This window comes from Elephantulus edwardii, unplaced genomic scaffold (genome assembly GCF_000299155.1).
Source record: "Elephantulus edwardii isolate Elephantulus edwardi_28Jun2011 unplaced genomic scaffold, EleEdw1.0 scaffold00148, whole genome shotgun sequence".
NCBI lineage: Eukaryota > Metazoa > Chordata > Mammalia > Macroscelidea > Macroscelididae > Elephantulus > Elephantulus edwardii.
The window spans coordinates 4,034,252-4,048,314 of NW_006399898.1; the positions used below are offsets into that span (position 1 = coordinate 4,034,252).

At 49.6% G+C, this 14,063-nt stretch overlaps 2 protein-coding genes across 3 annotated transcripts in view; one reads left to right on the plus strand and one right to left on the minus strand.

Moving 5' to 3' along the window:
• The window catches only part of GTF2H3 (general transcription factor IIH, polypeptide 3, 34kDa), a 16,280-nt gene extending 12,740 nt beyond the window's left edge, over positions 1 to 3,540 (minus strand). For both annotated transcript variants that reach the window (XM_006894630.1, XM_006894629.1), the window contains exons 1-2: positions 3,528 to 3,540; positions 1,844 to 1,923 (exon numbers count right to left, since the gene is read on the minus strand). In XM_006894630.1, the coding sequence (XP_006894692.1) occupies positions 1,844 to 1,923; positions 3,528 to 3,540 (93 nt within the window). The remainder of the gene's footprint in view (positions 1 to 1,843; positions 1,924 to 3,527) is intronic.
• Positions 3,541 to 3,941: 401 nt separating this feature from the next.
• EIF2B1 (eukaryotic translation initiation factor 2B, subunit 1 alpha, 26kDa) lies at positions 3,942 to 13,724 on the plus strand. Its single transcript, XM_006894631.1, has 9 exons — positions 3,942 to 3,954; positions 5,072 to 5,173; positions 6,679 to 6,815; positions 7,232 to 7,348; positions 10,171 to 10,287; positions 10,888 to 10,952; positions 12,006 to 12,081; positions 12,578 to 12,703; positions 13,560 to 13,724. Exons 1-9 carry the CDS (start codon positions 3,942 to 3,944, stop codon positions 13,722 to 13,724), a joined length of 918 nt encoding a protein of 305 aa, XP_006894693.1.
• Positions 13,725 to 14,063: the final 339 nt, after the last annotated feature.

Below are 14,063 nucleotides of genomic sequence, written 5' to 3' on the forward strand. Positions count from 1 at the left end.
GATGTTTATTTACTCCCAAAAATGCGCTCAGGAGTGTGGCTCCTCCAGAACTCTCGGCCAAAACAGCAGCCACTCAATTAGTCTATGGGATCATTTCTACACCAACATAATCCAGCAACAGTATTTTTTGGACAGCAGAGACAATGTGCTGTGTCTTCCACACAGAAATGACTAGCACACTATGACTCCCCAGAAAACTGTTATTGGGGGATTCTATTCCTGATTTATAAACTTTCACGCACTCCCTCCCTCCCGATTCTCTCCTCTAACACAATGTAGAGAGGCTTCTCACCAAACTGAAGACGTTCCCTTCTACACCTGCTGTTTGTTTTGGAGGACTGGTGGTTAAGTGGTCCAACGCTAACTACAAGGTCAGCAGTTCAAACCTACTCACTACTCCAGAAGAGGAGGCAGTGATTTGCTGCCCTAATGAGGACAGCCTTCGGGACCCGGCAGGCTCGGTCCACTCGGTCCTACTGGGCCCTGCGACTGAGGAACTGACTTGACAGTGATGAGTTTCATATAGTTTTCTTTCGGATGTGACACATGATTCTTTGTGTGTATTTTTTAATTTGACTCGGGTAGGATTTTTGGTATCTATGTTCATACAAATTTTCTTTTTTGTTAACTTTTCTTTTTTGTTTCTGTCTGGTTTTATTAAAAGACAACACTGTCCTCAGAAAATGAGTTGAAAGTGCTCCGTCCTCTTCTGTTTTCTAGAAGGGGCATGTAGAATTGGTGTCATTTCTTTGAAAGATTCAGAGAATTCTGCAGTGAACTGTCTCAGTCTGGAGATTTAACACCAATTCCAAACAGTCTCTTTGAAAAACACATACTGCACTGAAACAGATGAGGGACTGAATAATTTAAAAGCTATGTATGATGGGGTATTACGGTTATCATAAGAGTCCACAATTAAGGTTGCATAGGGGAATGTACTTGGGGCGGTGGGAGGGGTGCGGGGGGATTGTGTACCAGGGAGGGAGTCTTTCTTCTACTTTTGAAAGAGAGGAGTGAACTGGGGGGCGAGGGGAGAGGGTTGGGAGGGTAGAGAAGTGCAGCAATGAATGAATGGAAATCCAAATTCTCTGTAAATGTTTATTAAAATTATCAAAAAAGAAAAACACAAGCTGGAAAAAAAATTCCAAGTATTCGATAGGAAGTGCAACCAAGACGCTCTTTAGAGGCCAGGAGGGTGAAACTAGGTCTCACACATTGTATGTTATTAGAAGGGGTCAGTCCCTGGAAGGGGACATCATGCGAGGAAAGAAAGAGGACCTGAGATAGACAGAAGACAGTAAGAGGGACAGATCCAGTGACTGTAACAGAAAGCGTATCAGAGATGACGAGGGAGAGGTCTAGAGCTGCTGTTCACAGAGTAACTATGAGTCGCAGTCGACACAAGGGCACCTAGCAACTCACATTATATAAGGAGCCCTGGTAGCAGAGTGGATAATGTGCTGGCCTATCAACCAAATGGTCAGCAATTCAAAGCCACCATCACCTCCTAGAGAGAAAGATGGGCAATCCCTTGTGGTAAACATTTACAACGTCAAAAAACCTACTGGAAGGTTCCAGGAAGTCAGAAGTGACTGAGGACATGATGTGCGTGGGTACAGGTTATTTAGAAAAAAGAACAGAAAGATAAAAAAAAAGTCTTAACCATATAACTGCATCAATGTACTAGAAAAAACTCTATCAGGGAGTTGGGTATCCTCATGTGCATGTATCATGGGTGGGTTTTATAGCACGTGAAGCACACCTTAATAGAACGTTCCTTCTCTAAAACAACATAAGCATATTGGAACTGGAACTCTCCAGAAGCTTCCTGAAGCTCTCTTACCTGAGACTCCTTCAGGGCTTGCTTTCCCCACCAAATGGGGTTGGTATCAACTATGATGACGAGAAGATTCAATTCATCTTCTGAAATTAGGAACAACACAGAAAGAACTAACTTAGAGCTTATAAAAGCAAATCAAGGCTAACATTCCCAATTAGTAGTACAACATATCCAGAGCAAGCACCAATATATGCCTTTATGTGTCTTATCAACCTGCAACTAGAAACTACAATTAGAAAGGTCATTTCTTTTTAAGATTAAAAGCAGTTAAGTGCCTAGAAGCAGTACTGAACTGCCGACCCACAGGGGCTCTCTCCTCCAGCCACACGCCCTCATCTTTAGCCTTATATCTGATCAAGCCTCACCTCACAAATATGAGGACCACTGGCTGGTTCATGAGCCACTACAAAGATGCTGAGAAAAAGCACAGAAGCTTGTGTGGAAAGCTCTATGATTGGCACATCTGAAATGTCTGTGTAACTGTCCTTGAAAAGACTTTATAAAATAAACTCTCCCCCCAGATAAATAAGTCAGATGTCACTTCTTTGCTTTAATCTGTAGCTTGAGCTACAAGCTTCCAGTTCCTCCTCTGTCCACAGGGACAAGTTTAGAGAAGCGTGGGCAACTTTTACAGCTTCACGAAGGTTCTCTTGCTCCCACTGTTCATTTACACAGTAGCCAAAATGATCACTGATAAAACCTTCAAGACTATAGTCATTAACCAAAACTCATCCCCCTGGTGCTGTGATCAGTCCACACATACAAGCCTGTAACATGATCAACCACACCAGGGAGGGGATGAGTCCTTGGACTAGCCAGCCACATTGAGCAAAGGGCAGCATCTGCACAAGGATAAAGCCCTGAAGGAAAGAGGGGATAGGACTGAAACTGGGTAAAGGGTACTGAAGGTATTAAAGTTATTAAACAAAAGGAGTACAAAAGGATTGAATGAAAAAACACTGTTTTGTGAACTTTCCTGAAAATCACTTTAAGGGGCGTGTGTTAATCTTGGAGACACCTGTTTCCATAACCAGTCCCAACCCACCACTATCACTAGGTTTCTCCCTTCTGTCTTCGCTGTGTAACTTGGTGGTTCAACCTTCAACAGGCCCTTTGAAACTACGATACACTCACTCCCCCCACCCCAGTAACTTCGCAGTAGAGTTACCAAGTCTTGTTTAAACATCAATCCTCCCTGGACTAGTTCCTGTTGGCTCACCAGCTAGGTACAATCTACCACACAATATTTTCTTGAAAACCTTTGCATTTACTTATTTATTGCCTATTTCGTTCACTAGAGTACAGCACCCTGAGAGCTGGGATCATGCTCCCTTCTGTATGCAGAGCATATAAAATAATGTCTGGCACGCAGCAGGTAGTCAATATTTACTCAGAGAACGAATGAATGAATGAATGAAGCAATTCTCTACTCCTCTAAAGACCAAATACATTCTTCAAAGCAAAATAAAAAAACAAGCACGCAAAATACAAAAGGCCCTTCATCGGGTTTCTGAGGCTGTAAACCTGCACAGGTGACTGAATGCCTAGCTTTGTCCTGCGGAACCGCCGACCTGGGTGCAGCGGTGCAACACCTAACGCACCAGGGCTCCTGAGGGTCATCCTCCCCAGCCCCAAAGCTACACTCCATCTGACCGGTCCTGAGCTGACAGCTCGGCTCAATGCTCACCGTCAGAGACCATGGCGACCACAGAACCTTCCGCAGCGAGAGACAGTACCCGCAGTCTAGCGAGAGCTCAAGCCGCTCAAGACCACTTCCGGCGCCACCTAATGACGTAGGGCTGGTGGGGCCCGGGCGGCGCGCCGTACCGGAGATCCCGCCCCTGTGCGCCGGAAGTGGAGTGTGGGCGAGCAAGAGGCGCTAGTCAAGCGAGAGAGAGCTGTCTGCGCGCGCCAACTTCCGGCACCACCTAGTGATGTAGCGGCATCATACAGGAAGTCCCGCCCTTAGGCGCCGGAAGTGGGGTGTTTAAGCGCACCGGGCGCTGTGCGTCTTGGTGACTCGCAGCCCACACTTTGCAACCATCCACCGGGACATCGCAGGCTGCTCTGGGCTTCTCGGGCCCTCAGTCCACAGCGCACCATGGACGACAAGGGTAAAGCGGGCGGAGCGGGGCTGCTGGGCCTGAAGCGAGCGGTTCACTTCTTACGCCCGATCTGAGTGTAGCATAGTTCATGCAGTGTACTCCTGTAATGTTTTTCGAGATGGTTTATTAAGTGAAAACAAATAGCACGCTCAAATACATAGCTCATTTCATGTTAAAAACAAAGAATTAGTGGTGGAATCCTGCATACTCGTGTATAGAGACAGTCCTCGGATTACGAAGGAGTGCGATTCCTAAATCGGCCATTAATTTACATCAGTTACAGTTCATGGCTGTCATTTCTTAGTCTGATTTTTTTGTTTATATTATACCCTTGCATATACAGAAAAGACATTAAAGAAATATTTCCGTATACACCAAATCATCTTTAACGTAATAGTACAATGCTAATGTATTTGATGCAAATCCAAAAAGTAGCACCTATTATCTAATTAGGATCTGTTGGATAGATAGATACACTTTTTAATATAGGTTGTACAAGGGTTACTTTGTAACTACAAGTTGCAAACAGCACCTATGTAACCCAGTGGCTGCCTACCTATGTATATATGTATGTTTGATTGTTTCTAGAAGAATAGAAGAGAAAACAGACAATTATAGTTGACCCACAGTCCTCACCAGATTGGGGGTCAAGCATAGAAGAGAGAATGATGTTTTGCAATATGATCAGCGCTTACGTTTTACACCACTGAACGTGGACAGGGAGGAAAGGCTGCAAGCCGTAGAGGAGCCTTTCTGTTTCCATTTTCATACCTTCTGTCCTCCAAAGTTTGCTTTTAGCCAAAACCTTGGAAAGAAAGTATTGTTTTATTTCCTAAGGTGATTGCTGTTGGATGCCTCAAGTGGATGTCCATCCACACTGACATTGTGACAGAACTGAATTGCTCCAGAGGGCTTCCTAAGGTGTCCTCCACACAGAAGTAGATGGGCAGGCTTTCTTCACGGAGCCGCTGGCTGAGTCTGAAATACTAGCTCTTGACTTTGAGCACTCAGCTCTGCACCAGCGCACCACTTAGGTTAATGATCGTTAATAACCCTCTGGCCTTACAGCCTCCAGAATGAGTTTGATGCATCTCCCCCCACCTTTTTTTTTATCCTCCCTTGCCAGAGTTAATTGGATACTTTAAGTCACAGATGAAAGAAGACCCAGATGTGGCCTCAGCAGTGGCTGCCATCCGGACCTTGCTGGAGTTCTTGAAGAGAGATACAGGTAAAGAGAGAGCATCGCCAAGCACACTGGTCCCGAGGGGAGCCCTCTGAGAACTGTTGGGAGGGGGCAGAAGTGAGAGGGGCGTATGTGCCTGCAGGCTGGGTAGCTCCAAGCTCACCTTTTTCCTTCATTGATGCTTTCCTTTTAATCCTGAGAACTTCCTCACTCTGTCATCAAAGGCCTTTCCACAATTTCCCCTTATTGTTCATCTCTGAATATTGGCAGTGTTCTTTCTTTCCAGTTCTTTTTTTATTTACTTCCATTATTTTGAGAATATACACAGCGAAATGTACCCGAGGTCACCAGATTCTACATGGGTGGTTCAGGGACACTGATTATATTCAAGTTTTGTTGCTTCTGTTGTTCCTCACGCTTCACCATGTATTTCCTGGCAGAGGAGCTCCTTTTATAAGGACAACAACCTCCCAGTCAAAACAACCATCTTATCGTATAGTCAATCAGAAAGTGGAAAATGTAGCAGTAGCTCAGTATTACACATTTTTAAAAAAAAAAATCTTTATTATGATTTTAATGAGTTTACAGAAAAGTTGGGATTTTCATTCATTCATTGTTCCTCCCTCTCCCCCAGTTTACTTTTTTTATTTATCATTTGTTGTTTTTGTTGCCCGTTTTCTCCTCTCCCTCCCCTCCCCCTTCCCCATCTCACCCAGCAGTGCACCTCTTGTTCCAGGTTGATGTTATATGAATACTGTACATTTTTTAATATTCACCCTACGGCAGATTCTGCCCAGTGAGGAAATTAATTCTGGTGCTAAGGTCAGGTATTAATGTCATGGCCTGTGAGCTATTCAGGAATCCTAATGTAAGCTCTTGGGTGTGACGTGACATCTTGTGCCAGCCAGAAAATATAAAATTTTTTTTTTGCCAGCCAGAATTTTTTAAAAAGCTCTCCAGTAAGCTGACCTCAAGACATGCATGGCGAACACGACCCTGAGTTGCCTTCTTCACTGTACAGTCACAGACAGACCCCCGAGCCTCCTCTCTTCCGCCTTGTGTACCTCCTCTGCCTCTGGACTAACACCCTCCCACACGTCCCCCACTGAACTGTGCTTCAGCCAGGCCGGCCGCTCTCTATTTCTTGGACCGAGTGTATTCCCATCTCTGAGACTTTGCATTAATTACAATCTAAAACTCGCAGCCTGTCTCACTACATCCTGATTGCACGGGTTCGTCTCTTTGTCTGGGCTCAGATCAAATGCAGCCCCTTCCGGGAGGCCTCCCCTCTTCACTGTCTAAAGCGGCCCCTCTTTTCTCATCATTCTGCTTTTTCCGGGCCCCATCACAGTCTGTAATTAACTGACCTATTGATGTACACGCTTGTTCATTTCCTGCTCCCTCCGTCAGGCAGGGAGTCCCGTGGGAGCAGGGCGCCCCGTGTCTCATTGGCTGATCCGTCCTCAGGGTATAGGGTATAGAATTCTCGCTGTGTGCATGAATGCATCTCAGTCCCACCCGGGGCTAAAATGCACGTGTGACCATTCCAGGGGAGACAATCCAGGGTCTGCGAGCAAATCTCACCAGCGCCATAGAAACCCTGGGCGGCGTGGACTCCTCCGTGGCCGTGTCCTCGGGCGGGGAGCTCTTCCTTCGCTTCATCACGCTGACCTCCCTGGAGTATTCTGTAAGCCCTGCCCCCACCCACCCGTCTGTGTGTGCGCACGTGCATGCACTGCCAAGCTCACAAGAACACGTTGTTGTTGTTGTAGTTGTGTGCCATCGCATCAGAACCAACCCATAGCTGACTCTCCAGTGGGCTTTCAGAGATAGTAAGTCGCATGGGAGGAGACTGCCCCACTGCAGAGAAATTGCCAGAATGACCAAAGCGTGGCTCAGGGACACAAAATGGGCACGTGCTGTTAATAATCTGGGTCCAGTGGATTTGTGTAATGCAGGTGTCCACACATCTTCTGTTTAAAAAGTAGACTAACCCGAATCTGTGAGCAAAACGTGGTTCGCGTGGGTTTTCTCGCCCAGCTGAGCCCTCGCCTCTGCGTGGGCTCGCCTGCCCCTGCTCTCAGTTTGTTCTTCTGTCCCCAGGATTACTCCAAATGTAAAAAAATAATGATCGAGCGAGGAGAACTGTTTCTCAGGAGGATATCGCTGTCGAGAACGAAGATCGCGGACCTGTGCCACAGCTTCATCAAGGACGGGGCTGTGAGTAGACGTCTGACCCTTGCTGTGTGGCCTGGGCGAGCTCGCACCGTCAGATCGAGGAGCCCAGCGCCAGGCTGTGAGGCTTCAGTGAGAACGTGTCTGGAAAGGGCTTGGGAAGGAGCCAGGCGCGTCCTAAGACTCCATAAGTGTAGGTGTTTGTCATCGACGGCAGGAGCCCGAGTGGTGCGGGAGGTACGGACTCAGCTGTTAACTGAATGTTAGCAATCTGAACTCCGTTCCCAAGTCTGAGAGAGGAAGCTGCGGCCGGCCGCTTCCACGCCCACACGCAGCCTTGGGCGCTCAGGGACGGTTCCCTCCTGTTCTGCGAGTTCACTGTGAGTCACAACCACGTCAGCAGCGATTTTGCTCTTGACACGCAGGCTGCCAGAGTTCTGGGCCACAACAGGGCTGCTGCTTGACTTAGTCAGGTCAGAACTGACGCACGGCTGACCTTCCAGGGAGTTTACAGTTAATGACGGGAGTAGAGTGTCCGTATTTCTCCCAAGGAGCAGCTGGTGGATTCGAACCTTGGACCTTTGGGTTGGCAGTGTAACTTTCTACCCACTAAGCCATCCAAGCTCCCTTTTACTAAAGCTTCTTTATTCTTGGACCCACATTCCATGATCTGTGTGGAGTCAGCCCCTGCAGCTCCTGTACCTGGTTGATGCTGGACATCCCCCTGGGGAAGTGACGGGGTTGAGGCTTGCTTTTTCCTCTCCTGTCACATTTTACTGCAGAGACGCAGAGCTGCGAGCCAAGCTGGTCGTGAGCCAGGCCAATAAAGCTTTAATCACACCTCTCCCACGGGCAGACGCCCTGCTGGCCGCCCAGGCCTCCCTGACCACAAATCACTGGTTTGCATTTGATGCTTATGCCCTGTCTTCTGATTTATTACCCTTGTCCCAGCCTTTGAAGTAGAGTTTTAAGTCAGTGATGTGGGTGACATGAGTGGAACGCATACAAAACACAGTGGCGAACAGAGCTGCTTTTGCCTGGGTGGGGACTGCTCTGCGGGCTCCCCAGCAGCCCCCCTGCACCGTCCACCGGGCGGCTGGCGCTCACCGGCCTCCTGGAGGCCACTGTACTAGTACTGACTTAGGCTGTTTAAGGAGTCCTGCTGGTGCAGCAGGTTACATGTTGGAGTGTTAAATCCAGCAGACACTCATAGAAGAAGGATGAAAGACTGATTTCACGGCCAAGTGGGAAGTGTACACATGAAAGATTGATTTAATAGATAAAAGCAGTCTATGCTGCATGAAAAAGAAATTTAAAAAAAAAAAAATAGTGCAAATTTTTAAAACCCCCAGTCCGTGTTAACACTTTGCTGATCAGAAAGTACAATGATGGTGATGTCATTAAGGCAGCCCAATTATTTGTTAAAAAAACCCCGATTCATGGCCTTGAAAGCCCATGGAGGGTGGCTGTGGGTCAGAACTGACTTGACGGCAGTGGGTCTTGGTTTCCAGATCGGGTTGTATTTACAGCAGAGCCTGAATTCCTGGGTAGTGCAGACAGCTACAAACCAAAAGGCTGGAGGTTCAAGGCCTGATGATGGACTTGCAGAACACTCAGCCCTTGAAGCCCTGAGAACACAGTCCTGTTGCAACATGGGGGGGTCGCCGGGAGGGCTGGGTCAGTGTTTAAAACTTGACCGTGCAGGTGAATCATCTGGGGACGTTGTGAATGCCGAGTCTGGGGCAGTGGGTCCAGGGCAAAGCCCGAGAAGCTGTGTTTCTGACCAGCTATCAGGTGGACGCTCACATCTGTCCCATGTGGCGTTACACACAGCTGTTCTCCGTCCTTGGGAGCGAGGGTGTGCGTTAATCCACTGCAGGTCACCTGATGGCACAGATGTTGGGTTGGGTTTATCCCAGTTTATAAAACTCATAAAAATGAGTTGTCAGATGCCATCACACTGTCTCATGTCTGTGACTCTGGACTCCCGAAATCTTACCTGTTCTCAGTCATTGCCGTTGGGGTTCAGGGGGGTAGCCCCTCTGGCAGTCTGTCCCATCAAGGGCCTGCCCCTTCTCTCTAGTCTGGCCCTTCCTGGACACACGTCCAAAGTCCCAGAGACAAAGGCTCCCTGTCCTGGCAGAGCCCTGGCTTCCAGGGGGTCTCCCTGCTCAGATTCCAGCCCAGAGGAGTTTGTTCCGGCAGCCCAGGGTGTGTGTGGTGGAATCCCTGCTCCCCGAGAAGGCAGACTCTCGGGCTCATCGTGAAACTGCTGTCAGTGAGGCTCTTAGCATAGTTGTGGTTGTTGTGTGTCGGAACCATCTCACAGCTGATACTCCAGCAGGTTTTTAGAGGTGGTCAGCTGCAAGACAGGACACTGCCCATCTTTTTCCCACGGAGCAGCTGGTGGATTTGAACCGCATGCCTTTGGGATGTCAGCTCCGCTTCTTGCTACGAGGCCCCCTCCTTAGCAGAGGAATCCTGAGTTTCTGGCTTCTCCCTGCCCTCTGCAGCCCACCCCTCCTGCCTCACTTCGCACATCAGTGTTACCTGCCTGTCGCCTGCCCACCAAGATTAGCTGTGTCTTAAGCTGTGTCAAATCCCGCCCTCAGGAATGGGGAGGCCCCCCCCCCCGCTACAAAGGCCCTGGGGTCTTGTGAGCCTCGCTTAGCGGAGGGTCCACGTGTGCACCTGCAGTGAGGGGGGCAGGCCCCAGGAGGGTCATTTGGCAGAAGCTTTGTCCACTTGTCTGTGACTTGGACAGGAAGCTGGTGGGGAGAAGCCTCGCCCCGGGAACCGACACGGCCGAGGCCGATGGTGAGGGCAGGGACTGGGAAGCCGCCTTCTGACACCCTGTCCCTTCACAGAGGATCCTGACTCACGCCTACTCCAGGGTGGTCCTCAGAGTCCTGGAGGCGGCTGTGGCGGCCAAGAAGCGCTTCAGTGTGTACGTCACGGAGTCACAGCCGGATCTGTCTGGGCAAGTACCTTTCAGCTCTGTTAATGTGCCCAGTAGACACCTCAGAGGGTAAACTGAGGGTTAGAGCCCATCGTAAAAGGTGCAAGAGAGGGCCTCCCCGTGCCAGGCCGCCAGCACCGCCGTGGACCCCTCCCTGCCCAGGGAGGAACAGTCACTGTGAATTCATTCTAGATCCAAGTCGTTAAATTGAATGGAAGAGTGTTTGGAAGGTTATTTTTATCAAGGGTTCCTTTAACTCACAACTCCATCGACCCAGAATAAAAGTAGAACCTTCTTGTGCAACAATGAATGAATGGAAATCCAAAGTCTCTCTAAATTTTCATTGAAATTAATAATAATAAAAAAAAATAGAACCTTCTTTATCCACAATTCTGTTTCTTCTCTGGAGACTCCAAGGATATTTTCCTAAAATACCCACTGCCTTGTGATGAACCCAAATTCTTATTTTCCTAGTCCAAAGTCTTGGCGTTCACCCCTCTACTCATCAGTACAAAGTTAAATTTCAGCCTGTCATCGCGGTCCAGATTAAGTGACTTGCTCAAATTAAATGTCACTGTGGGACTGGGCGAGTTTGTCTAACGCCCTTAATGTCGTCTCCAGCAAGAAAATGGCCAAGGCGCTGTGCCACCTCAACGTCCCTGTCACCGTGGTCCTGGACGCCGCTGTGGGGTAAGTGCCAGGCCTTCCCTCCAAGTCCCCTTTCCGAGACAGGGATGAACCACATTGCTAGAGCTGCACCCACGGCGTCCTTCATGGGTGGGGTAAGGCCACAGGCCTGTCCTAACTTACACCCTGATAACACGCAGACAGGGCTGCAGGAGGGAGAACAGGTGTGGCAGGCACCAGGAGTAAAGGGGCTCCTGCATTTTAAAAGCAAGAGGCTATGGTCACCCTAGGATCCAGAGGCATGGGTGGCACTTGCTCTGCATCCAGAAGCAAGAGCTGACCCGAGGCCACCAGCGGTTGTTTATTTGCCCAGCCTCTTTTCTGAGACCAAGGTCAGCCCGTCTCTGGATGGCCAGTGCATCTCACAGGGAAGCTGGGACAGCGTTCCAGCCGACAGGCTTGAGGAATTCCATGAATTGTCCTTTGTAAAAGGCAAATCTGACTTTGCCCCGCTAGCAGGGCTCTAAAATTGCAAGATAAGCTTTTTAACTTCTATGTGAGAATATGTGAGCACTTTGTAGTGTGTCAAATAGAAAACAAACCACGCCACACCTGGTGAGGGTGAATACACCTGCTTCTCGCTCAGCTACTGTCTCGTTTTCCACATTTGTATTTATGGCCTTGGTGAAAACTTTACTTTCTGACCAGTTTGCACATTAACAACATCCCGCTGGCTGTAACCAGTGCCGGGGTGCGAAGGGAGGGTCAGTGGCCGTCACAGTCCTGGGTCAGCTTGGCCATGCCTCTCTGTGGTTTGGCAGGGATGTAACATGCCCTGTGGCATTTATGTGATGACGGAGGCATCCTCTACAGACAGTCCTCCTTTTAGCATAACCACCACCTCGTTGGAACCTTTGTGGATAAATCGACAGGTGTCCCGCTTCAGTTACGCACATACGCAGGCGTTGACGTGTAACACTGATAGGCACCGTACTGTACTGTGCTCTTTTGAAAAACGGTTCTCAGGAGTTCAGCATGATGGATACTGTAATTTCAGTGATGGTGTGAACAAGAACCAAGATAAAAGAACATCAACCTTTTTTCCACTTTCCTTAGCTATATCATGGAAAAGGCAGATCTTGTCATCGTTGGTGCTGAAGGAGTTGTTGAAAACGGAGGAATTATTAACAAGGTAGGAGTGTGTGCGTTTGGGTAATTTTTGCTCAAACGTGGCAATGCTGTACGGATGTGGGCTGACCAAACGGGGTCCCACACTGATGTCACAGCCCGTCCCCTGCCTTGGCCAGCTTCAGGGCCTGATGTGGGTGGGATGCACTGTCTTCCAGCTCCTATAAGCCAGGACAATGGCCAATCGAGAGAAACTTCATTTTTGTTTCTTTCCTTCTGCATTAGAGGCTGCTCTGTGGACGTCACAGAAGTAGTTTGTATCTCCTCAGAACAAGCATCTGTTTGGAGCTGGAGTGTTGTTTTCAGTTTGGGGGGGATTTGGTGAACATAGCTGATCTAAAGCACGCTTATTCTTTCATTTTCTCCATCCAGTGCTTATGTTGGTTAGGTTTTGTGCAGCCTGTTGTCAGTTGTCTGAAAGGGTCTCTAATTCCACATCTGGTGTGTTCATTGATCACATCCTTGCCCGTTTGGGTGTTTTTCTTCCCCCAACTTCCCAGATTGGAACCAACCAGATGGCCGTGTGCGCCAAAGCGCAGAACAAGCCCTTCTATGTGGTTGCCGAGAGTTTCAAGTTTGTCCGGCTCTTCCCACTGAACCAGCAAGATGTCCCAGATAAGTTTAAGGTAAGAGCTGTGCACACGTGAGTAGAGCCTTTGAGAAGATGCGCCCCAAAGACGGCCCAGGACGCTGTTCCCTTCGCCCTGCGGTGCCCCCAGAACTGGGTGCTGGAGACAAGCTGCCAGCTGCTCACGTTTCTTACTTTACGACGTGATCCTGGTGCTGGAAGGCGGCACAGAAAGTTGGTGATGGCCGGAGCTCAAATTCTGGAGCCAGAGGGTCTGGTTTCAGCCCCCGCTCCTCACTTCCTGCCGCATGGTCCTGGGCGCGTCTCTTAACCTCCCTGGGCCTCCATCTCTCTATGTGTAGACATTTGCTGTGTCCAGCAAGGCGATGCGGATTTTCCAGGTAACCCAGAGAGCAGAGCAGGGACACGGCTGAAAGCAAACCGCGCAGACCCCATTGTTTCTTGTGCTGTCTTGGCAGGAACAGACGGCCTGAGCTTTCTCCCAGGCAGTGGCTGGTGGGTCTCCACTGCTCTTCAGCCTGTGCCATCACAGATGTAGTGAGCTCTTTACAGAAACCTCCTCCTGGGAGGCTCCAGGAGCCCACCCCGCACACGAGCGAGGGGAACCGTGCTCTGGGCTTCCACTCGGGCCCCTGGCCTACACTCCATGACCCCAGTGCCACCTGCCCCTCCTAGACCCTGGGCCATACTGTTACCCTCCTCTGTCCCAAGAGCATTCACCAGCGCTGGTGCCCTGACCGCTCCACACCTGGCCTTTCTGCCATGACCCCAACGCTACCTGGCCCTCCTGTTTCCCGACAGCACCCACCAGCACCGGTGCCCTGACCACTCTGGCCACACCTGGTCAGCACAGAGCCTTGCCCATGACTGACACTCGCTCTCCTCTCCCTCAGTACAAAGCGGACACACTGAGGTCAGCGCAGACGGGGAAGGACCTCAAGGAGGAGCACCCGTGGGTGGACTACACGTCCCCATCCCTGATCACGCTGCTCTTCACGGACCTGGGCGTCCTCACGCCCTCGGCAGTCAGTGACGAACTCATTAAGCTCTACCTCTGATGCCGAGCCTCCTGCCGCGTCTGCCGGTCAGGCACGGAGCTGCGAGCCAGGCCAACACGGGAGCTTTATCAGAGACCTACAGATGCGGGATCTAAAATCAGCCAATCTGTTACTCATTCTGGTCCCATCTCAGGTGTGTTGGTGGTTCTCTGAAGACTCAGCCTGAATTGGACTTGAGGTTTTGAGAGACTTCATTCTCAATTCTGAGACTCAAATTCATTACTGGCTGCTGAACAGATTGGCAGAAGACACTGTGCATCCCTTATAGACAGGCAGGCCTGCCTGGAAGCAGCGGTCCAGCTACACCTGGCCACCATGCTGGCCAGGAACAGCTATGGA